General features: G+C 31.4%; 4 protein-coding genes and 1 long non-coding RNA gene across 8 annotated transcripts in view; 4 read left to right on the top strand and 1 right to left on the bottom strand.

Annotated features, from left to right (window-relative positions):
* Positions 395–848, top strand: LOC104726210. The gene has a single exon (XM_010445016.1). It carries the CDS (start codon positions 481–483, stop codon positions 802–804), a length of 324 nt encoding a protein of 107 aa, XP_010443318.1. The 5' UTR covers positions 395–480; the 3' UTR covers positions 805–848.
* Positions 1,629–1,973, top strand: LOC104752782. Its single transcript, XM_010475022.1, has one exon. The coding sequence runs from the start codon at positions 1,665–1,667 to the stop codon at positions 1,971–1,973; it is 309 nt and encodes a 102-aa protein (XP_010473324.1). The 5' UTR covers positions 1,629–1,664.
* Positions 2,479–3,414, top strand: LOC104726203. The gene is made up of 2 exons (XR_758018.1): positions 2,479–2,748; positions 3,136–3,414. It is a non-coding gene; the product is annotated as an uncharacterized LOC104726203 (long non-coding RNA).
* Positions 6,015–6,497, top strand: LOC109128649. Its single transcript, XM_019235457.1, has 2 exons — positions 6,015–6,114; positions 6,334–6,497. Exons 1-2 carry the CDS (start codon positions 6,015–6,017, stop codon positions 6,489–6,491), a joined length of 258 nt encoding a protein of 85 aa, XP_019091002.1. The 3' UTR covers positions 6,492–6,497.
* Positions 6,614–9,496, bottom strand: part of LOC104726175 (trehalose-phosphate phosphatase A-like) — a 3,701-nt gene continuing 818 nt past the window's right edge. The window contains exons 1-11 of one of the 4 annotated variants that reach the window (XM_010444986.1): positions 9,251–9,476; positions 8,610–9,029; positions 8,366–8,509; positions 8,185–8,256; positions 7,979–8,101; positions 7,834–7,890; positions 7,644–7,745; positions 7,479–7,556; positions 7,301–7,370; positions 7,050–7,216; positions 6,614–6,960 (exon numbers count right to left, since the gene is read on the bottom strand). In XM_010444986.1, the coding sequence (XP_010443288.1) occupies positions 6,910–6,960; positions 7,050–7,216; positions 7,301–7,370; positions 7,479–7,556; positions 7,644–7,745; positions 7,834–7,890; positions 7,979–8,101; positions 8,185–8,256; positions 8,366–8,509; positions 8,610–8,897 (1,152 nt within the window). In that variant the 5' untranslated portion in view covers positions 8,898–9,029; positions 9,251–9,476 and the 3' untranslated portion in view covers positions 6,614–6,909. Of the gene's footprint in view, positions 6,961–7,049; positions 7,217–7,300; positions 7,371–7,478; positions 7,557–7,643; positions 7,746–7,833; positions 7,891–7,978; positions 8,102–8,184; positions 8,257–8,365; positions 8,510–8,609; positions 9,030–9,250; positions 9,477–9,496 lie in introns of those variants that run through there. The other 3 variants (XM_010444994.1, XM_010444977.2, XM_010445000.2) reach the window with 3 other exon arrangements.

Genomic DNA, 9,496 nt, shown 5'->3' with positions numbered 1-9,496 from the left:
TAGTTACCACAATTGAAAATGATGAAACTAATTAATTTTCCCTCAAATAGTATGCATTTTAGAAGAATTAGTGATTATATATATATATATATATCTATATATAATTGTGAATGATTTATTATTATTATTGAGATTATTTATTTTTATTAAAATAAAATAAAAAAATGGAGGTGATATATACTTTATGGATTTGATCTTAATTCTTCATATTCAATGAATTTCCCTATACAGTAGAACTTGATTGACCATGAATATAATCTTCTATGGATGGGTAAAACAGATATATGAACTTGCCAAATTAATTTTTATAGTCAAACTTTCTTCATACACCTTTTTTTTTCTTCTACATAAACCTTGCAAGAAGATAAACAACATCTCTAAAACATTGCATAACTCTTTTATGTATTCACCAAAACAAAGATCTCAACTCCATACAATTTGAACCCACAAAACCAATTCTTTTTAGAACTTGTGAAAAACATGGAACTAAAACAAACCAAAGTGATGATCTTCTTGGTAGTCCTAATTTTGGCATCTATCATCCGACCATCGGAGTCACATCCACCTGAAGTTTATTGCATAACAGACAGAATATTCAAAGTGCCCGGATGTTTCGATGCGTTGAAGTTAGCGGTATTAGTCAGAGACATTAAAAAATTAACAGTAGAGTGCTGCAGAGCAGTATTCGCTACACTTCCTCCTACTTGTTTATTGAAAGTCGAGGGTGACGTAATTTTACCAATGACTAGTTTCAGAGAAATTTGTAATATTGCGGTCCCTGCAGCTGCAGAACCAAGTTCATGATTTATGTTTGGTGTATCTTTGAATGATATGATAATAAACAAGAGATGAAGCGAAGTGATTACAATTAAATTATTATTTTTTCCAATTCCGAAAATCGACACTTGTTTTTTTTTTTGGGCAAACAATTAACAGAAATCCACGAATTAGTTCATATGTTTTGACTTGGTATCAGTTTCATATAAACCATACAAAAGATGGATCGGTGAAAACCATATATCTTTGAAATATCCAGTATCAATTCTTAATTAACAAATATAAATATTGGTATACTGGACACAAATTTGAATCCAAACAAAAATAAATATTTATCGGTCAAACTACAATTGTGTTTAGCTTATAAATGTACTGTTCTTGTTTGAACAAAAAAACAAATTGTGTTTATCTTATAAATGTACTGTTCATTCGACTAAAGTAAATCACACACACACACACGAATCACATCATCTCTCTTCAACAATACAAACCCCATCATCCATATCTCCGGTTCCATACGTAATGTTGTATTCAATTTCACGCTTACCAGAGGTGAATGACCTTCTGTTAATCGGTTAATTTTAGTATTTTACATCTCAAAGATGGACACAAATCATAACTTTATATACTTTCCTTGATACTACTATTACATAATTGATACAAATTTACTGTGAATATCCTTAAATGTGTAAATGGGTCAAACAAAAATAGATAACTTTCCTAATCTTTTCAATCAAATTACATGAATAAAAAAAAAAACATTCCTTACTAGCATAAAATTCTCTTCTTTTATATACGAAACAATATCTCTCATTATCTCTACACAATCCAAACCCACAAAACCACTTTAAAAAAAAAAAATAATAATAAGAAAAACCTTCTCAAAAATGAAACAACAACAAACCATAGTGGTGTTTTTCTTGTTGGCCCTAATATCAACATTGAGTTTCCGACCATCGGAAGCGCGAAATACGAACCTATGTTTCACAACAGCGATAGATAACGTGCCAGGATGTTTCTATGCGGTGAGATTAGTGGCAGATGGAGATTCCCGATGGATATCTAGAGAATGTTGCGACGCAGTGAGAACACTTCCTGATACTTGCTACTTGGAAGTCGTTTTTGGCAAAGCTTACCCTACTAAAATTTTCAAAAGCGTTTGTATTTACAAATATTCTGGATCATTACGCCATTAGTTTTATCATTTTATCTATCTTGCAAACCATTTAATAATATGAATCACGTTTAATCTTTAATTTTCTTACTTTATCTCATTGAATATGTCTCACTGGATGTTTCTTGGTCCTTTACTTCGTTTAACGTATCATGTTCATCTGGTTAATTTCTTCGGTCTGAAAGGTTATAATCCTCTGGTTTGACAATATCTTTCAATTTTAATCCAAAAAGCAGCCAATAATATAAAGCGAAGTATAGCTATCCACAGTACCTAGTGTCGGCTTGGCACATCTGCTGGTGGTGCTCGGTTCATAGGTCAAAAAAAAAAAAGCAAATACATTAGCCTGATCAGTGATCACGGCTTCTTCTACTAAAATTATAGCGGTTGGGAAGTAGTCAAATAAGTTGTTCTATCTCCATAAGTATTTAAACAATTAAATATGTTAAAATGGTTATTTAGAGGAAGACGTGATACTGCATTTCAAGAGTCAACTACGAATTTTCAACAAAGAGAAAAAGAAAAGAACCAATTAAGAGCTCCATCTTACAAATCCGTGTGACTTTCTTTTATTTCCATTGAAATTAACATCACGATTATGTGTTCGTTTCTCTATATATATATGTGTTCGTTTCTCTCTTTCTATATATAAACAAAAAAACAAAAAAAACAAAAAAAAATTATACTTACAAAAATGTATAAGGTTTGCTTACTAACGTTGAGTTTTATGTTGCTCTCTGGATTATCATCAAACACAGCAGAGGCTCGAGTACTACCATACGAATCTCCAAACCCCAGTAAGTGATTATATATGCCAAATCCGATTTTGGTTTTGTTGTAGTTCAACTTTTTGATTTACAAAATAGAAAAATTGAATGTCAACCAATTATTATTTTCGGTTACATTTTTATACTTTTGATCTCAATTCCAAATTTAGCAAAACATACAGCATCTCAAAATAATAGAATATTCAAAGAAAATAAATTTAATCCTTTTTGGCAGTTCGATTTTAGTTTTTTTTTTCCATTAGATTTTTGTACTGGTTTTTTGATAAAAATTTTGTTCGACTTGGATTGGTTCAACTACATTATAGAAAATTTTTACTCTAGATATATATATATATATATATATATATATATATATATATATTCAAATTTTTGTTGTCTTCTTTAATTTTTGGTAAGAAATAGGAGAAGCGGTTTGGGATCTAAAGGTGACCAAAGAGATCAAGGCTGAGGTAGATAGAAGTTGTTCGTCATCTGCAGGACAGGGGGATTCAGGTGGAAGAGGGGCACCCAATAGACCAGGCTCCCGAAAACGTTGTAGACCTTAGCAATAGTTAGTTCAAGCTTAGATTGAGAAGAATATGAAACTTATGTGCCATTTTGTCCTATTAATAAACTTAAAAGTCATTGCTTTACATAAAAACATTAAACCAGAATGAGACAAATGATTTGAGTTGATCCGGAGATAAAAAGACAGTTTATCCAAGATTTTTTTTAAAAAGTAGAATTTACAGTTATAGAAGATAAAGAGATTGATCGGAAAAAAAAGGATCTCCGGCATGTTTTGAAGCCTTCATGCGATCTCTTCTCCGATACCGTTAAGTTAAATGTCAACGGTATTTGTATAAAGCCGAAAGTAACAATAAATCCTCTAAACTTCTTCCATATTTGTAATTATTATCTTTTATATATATATATATATATATATATATATATATAATATAATATGAGAAGGTTTTTCCTAACTTTTACTCACATTGCGACATTTGGCATTCACTTTTAGTGACACCTGTCATCTTTTATAATCATACTTCTCTTATCCACTTGGTACAATTGACATATATTTTTAAATCCACTTTTATATCTTAAGTTCTTTTGTCAAACAAAATCAGATTGTTTTATAATAAAATCTCATATTATATATTTGATACAAAATCTAATATTCTATAACATTTATTAATAAATTAACTGATATTTGATACATCTGTTTTACACATTTTCTTACATTCTATTTAATTTGTCTTTCATCCTTTTAAGTGAAAAAAATACACACTATTTATAATAAAAGAAAATATCATAATAAAAACCATATCTTTTAAAACATAGATTACAAGAGAGGGTATTTCTTTTAAAATTATTTGTTGTTAAGTATTACTTTTAGATGATGAAAGTAAAATTAATATATAGAACAACATTATATTATCTATCAAATTAATTATATAGTAAGGTCTTACAATTTTCTTTTTAGACTAGCTACTTATCAGTTTTTTTTTTTTTTTTTTAAATGCAAAATAATTATAATTTATCTTAATTACTTAACGAAAATAAAAAATTAATTTGATTTTGCAGTAACTAAAACAATGGTCCTATTATTATAGTAACATATTGTCAAAATATTTTCAACAATTCTGTGTAATTTAACTTTTTAATTTTCTCTATCTTAAAATGACCCTTTTATGAAGCATCATATAAAAATTATATATTAAGATATTATAGTTAAACCGTAATATTATGAAAATTAATTTTTAAGACATATATTAATAATTACATGTACATTTCATATACAATTGAATAGAAACTTGATTCTTTATTTCAAATTAATAATGCATACATAACCCACGCATCGCGTGGGCTACTTTCTAGTATATATATATATTAACGTTAACCATTTTCTTCTACTTCGATCTTCTTCTACTTAACCCATTGATCTTGTCAAATAATATTGATCTTCTCTTCCATGTCACCAATGATTTCAGAAACTCCATTATCTGGTAGATTTAGATTACAAACAAATCAAACTCATATAGATTTAAAAAATGTAGCTCGAGTACTCAGTAGAGTGATGTTTTAGTTTACCTCAGACGGGTCACGAAGCGAGTAAAAGGCATTGCTGTCTTTGGGTACAGCAGAGACTAATATACCATAACCATGATTCGGTCCTTCGCGTAATACCTTGAATGCATCTTCGTCTGTTCGATCATCTCCAACATATATTGGAAGAACATCCTCACAGTTGGTTAGGCCTTAAAAAAAATGTTTCAAGAGTCAATGACCAAACCAATATTTCATAACATAAGCAGTCGAGAATGTGTTTTTGTTTTTAACTACCAAGAGAATCGACTAGAAATGTCATAGCTTTCCCTTTGTCCCAGTCAATCACTGGTTGGATGTCTAAAACCTTTTAAGCAACACAGAACAACCAAGCAACAAAATATCAAACGTTTGAAACTTGTTTTTGGAATTTAAGTAAATTAAAATAAATATATATTAGGAAAAAGAAAAAAAAAATAAGGTCACGCTGAAAAATCCACAAAATGTGGTTTTTAGATTTTATGAAGGAATTTAGGAAATCTATTTTTTTCATAATTGTGAATGGCTTGAAAAGTGGATTTTGCAAAATCTAAAACTAAAAACTGATACAAAATCAAGTGTCATTAAAAGCCTAATTGTTGTTGTGTAACCACAAATAGGAGGGTCGCGAAGCGAGTAAAAGGCATGCAATCTTGGTCCATCTCGCAAACCTGACATTACTTGCACCTTAAGTCAAAACTATTTCTTAACAAAGTGTTTTAGCTAAATGGTTTATGATCAGAGTAAAACTTAAATGCATCTTCATGTGTTCGATCATCCCCCGACATAGACATGCTCACAATTGTTTACGCCAGAAAAGACAATTCATAGTCAACTGGCCAAACAAAACCAAGATTCCTAGCATAAGCAAAAGAGGATCAATATTTTCAGCGTAATAACACATGATGACATGAATGAAAAACATTGATTGTTATTACACTTGACCACACAATAAAACGTTCTAGATGAAGAAAATGACACAAGTAAAAATTATTAATTCCTTCCACTAATGATAGTCAAATAAGTTGTTCTCCAGAAGAATTTTAAAACAAATTAAAAATAGTATTATTTAGAGAAAAACATTTCAAGAGTCAATAACGCATTTTTCAACAATTACCTTATCTCATTTCTAAGAAAAAACATTGAAATTTACATCTATTCATGAATTCAGATTTTCAAACTCATACTTTAAATATTACTTCAAAAAAATGTATAAGGTTTGGTTACTAACTTTGAGTTTTCTGTTGCTCTCTGGATTATTAAACACAGCAGAGGCTCGGGTACTACCATACGAATCTTCAAACCCCAGTAAGTGTTTATATATCCCCAATACGATTTTGTAGTTCAATTTTTTTTATTTACTAAAATCGAACTTGAAAAAATTTAGTTTTTTTCTTTCCATTAGATGTTTGTACTAGTATTTTTATACAATGATTAGGATTGGTTCAACTACTACATCATATAAAATGATTTTTCTTTTTTACTCTAAATATATACTCAAATTGTTGTTGTCTTCTTTTTGGTAAGAAATAGGAGAAGAAGGGGTTTGGGATCTAAGGATGATCAAAGAGATCAAGGCTGAGGTAGGTGGAAGTTGTTCACCACGTGCAGGTGGTAAAGGGCCACCCAGAAGTCCAGGCTCATCAAATATACCAGGCTCCCCTAAACGTTGTAAACCTCCTTAGTAATAGTTACTTCTAAGTTCTATATATATGTGAGATCAAGTTTTGATTGAGAAGAATGTTAAAGTAATGTGACATTTTGTCCTAATGTAATAACTTAAAAGTAATTGCTTCACATAAAAACATTAAACCAAAATGAGACAAATGATTTGAGTTAATCCGGAGATAAAAAGACAGTTTATCCAAGATAAAAAGAAGAATTTACAGTTATAGAAGATAAAGAGATTGATCGGAAAAAAGAGGATCTCCGGCATGTTGTGTAGCCTTCATGTGATCTCTCCTCCGATACCGTTAAGTTAAATCTCAACGGTATTTGTATAAAGCCGAAAGTAACAATAGTAATCCTCTAAACTTCTTCCATATTTGTAATCATATATATATATTAACGTTAACCAATTTCTTCTACTACTTCTTCTTCTACTTAACCCATTGATCTCTTCCATGTGACCAATGATTTCAGAAACTCCATTACCTGATAGATTTAGATAACAAACCAATCAAACTCATATAGATTTAAAAAAACGTAGCTCGAGTACTCAGTAAAGTGATGTTTTAGTTTACCTCAGACGGGTCACGAAGCGAGTAAAAGGCATTACTGTCTTTGGGTACAGCAGAGACTAATATACCATAACCGTGATTCGGTCCTTCTCGTAGTACCTTGAATGCATCTTCGTCTGTTCGATCATCCCCAACATATATTGGAAGAACATCCTCACAGTTGGTTAGGCCTTAAAAAAAATGTTTCAATAGTCAATGACTAAACCAAGATTTCATAACAGAAGCAGAGGAGAAAGTGTTTTTTTTTTAACTACCAAGAGATTCGAGTAGAAATGTCACAGCTTTCCCTTTGTCCCAGTCAATCACTGGTCGGATCTCTAAAACCTTTTAAGCAACACAAACCAACCAAGAAACCAAAAAAATCAAACTTTGAAAACGTTTTCAAATTTGTTTTTGTTTTGAAATTTTCAAGAAAGAGTTGAGATGTTTTACCTTCCGACCGTATGTTAGCCGTAGTTTTGGATATGTTCTGATGACATCATCAACACACTGTGCAACCAATGCCCAATTCTGTAACAAATATAACAACTTTTTTAAAGAAAACTGTATTGGTTTTAAAGGAACCAAACCGGTTATTGAATAGAGAGATATTCAAACCTTTTCTTCTACATTGCGGTAATGGACAGAGATGCAGAACTTGTTGTCTTCTACTTTGACACCTTTGATATCGTTTGTACTCTCGATAAGAGAACAAAGCACCTAAGAAGATAATTTCACTCAACAATCAAAAATGATGTTGCTATTACTAAATCTATATGTGTACATACATCAGAAGATGTGTAAATACCTTATCGATCATCGGTAGAAACTCGCTAGCGGGCTGGAATAGATTTACATCTTTCCCCTGAAGATTGCCAAAATCACATTCAAGAATCTGATGTATATAGCATATAGATATTTCAAAAAAAAAACAAAAGGCAAGAAAAATAAACCTTTTCATTGACTGATACAGTACGGCTATGTTCATGGTTTAAAGATTCTCCTGCAGGACTCATGATGTCCATCCCGTGGCTTCCAGCGTAATAAAGTTCACTCAAATTAACAAACTCATACACCTGAAGCAAAATGGATTATTAAAAACGCTAGACCACACAAGAAACTGTTCTTGATGATGAAAATATAACAAGTAAACACTAACCTTATCACGGCTTCTTCCACTAATGATCGCAGTTGGGAAGTACTTGGCAACGTTTTGCACTGCACTACGCATCTAGAACATGTAAAAAGGCGTAAAACCATATAGTATCTATTAGGATGATGAAGCACAAATTTGATCTGTTTTAGCAATTGAGTTAAATAGGGGGAAGTCAAACACTTACAGCACTTGACATGTAAGCACAATCAGGTTCCTCAACTATAGGCGAAAGTGTCCCGTCATAATCAAGAAACAATGCTATTCTTTTACCCTTTGCAAAACTCATGATTTTCTCAAAAGAAGTAAGAGCTGATGGATACTTGAGCTGCTAAAACATGATTACAAGAAAAAAAATGAAGATTAGCAAAATCACAACAACGACTCAATGTTCAGAAAAGAAAAAAAAAGAGGACAGTAAGGGGACAAACCATCCATTCGCGATAAGTCATATCTGTGGCCTCAGTGCTGAAGTTATCTTTGTTAACAAGTGTTGGAGGAGGAGAAGAAGATTTCATTGCATCAAGCCAACCAGTAGACTTAACATCATCAAGGATTCCAGTTTTCTTTCTAGGAACGGTTAGAAGAAGGTTACTGTTCTGTGACAGCGCTGCTGCTGATGAGTAAGGGATTCTGTTCTGGCGAATGGTTAATCTTGCACTGCTTAACGGTGGAGAATCAGTCATTACAGGAGATGAGTGACCAGATTTTATGTCCATAACAACACCAAGATGTTGTTACTAGCAAACTATATAATATATCGAAGTTTCTCTAAGATAGAATAAGCTCTACAACTTCACTTATATACTCAAATTCTTTAAAGAATCCTATTCCTCAGAGAAACTTGGACCCTGAAATGTAGATGCCAAGAACTAGTTAAGGTGTGATCACTATAAGTCTCTGAAGCTAAAACAGGAAAACATTGGATACCAAAGAAACTACACATTGACCTGAAAGCTATTATCCAAAGAGAAAGAAACAAAATTGTTTGTAACATTTCTTTGTCTTTATTTAGCTGACAGTTGTACGAAAGGGTAATCAAGAAAACACATTATTCATGAAATGACTTTACTTTGTAGTATTTGCCAGAGAGAGAGAGAGATCGCATAATGGCGAATATAGAACAACCTCTATGACAATTCAAGGGACTAGATCTCCAAATAGAGTTTCTGACTGATACAGAAACTCTCTCATCTTTCACAGTTTTTGACCAAACCCCACATTTTTCAAGCATCAGAGATACAAATGGGTTGTATAGAAACTACTGTTGTAAAACTACATTTCAGAAAATGGTAAAAAAAAAAAAAAAAAAAAAAAA

Source organism: Camelina sativa, chromosome 2 (genome assembly GCF_000633955.1).
Source record: "Camelina sativa cultivar DH55 chromosome 2, Cs, whole genome shotgun sequence".
Taxonomy (NCBI): Eukaryota; Viridiplantae; Streptophyta; class Magnoliopsida; order Brassicales; family Brassicaceae; genus Camelina; species Camelina sativa.
The sequence above is the reverse complement of the archived record's forward strand: the minus strand, read 5'-3'. Positions and strand labels throughout refer to the sequence as shown.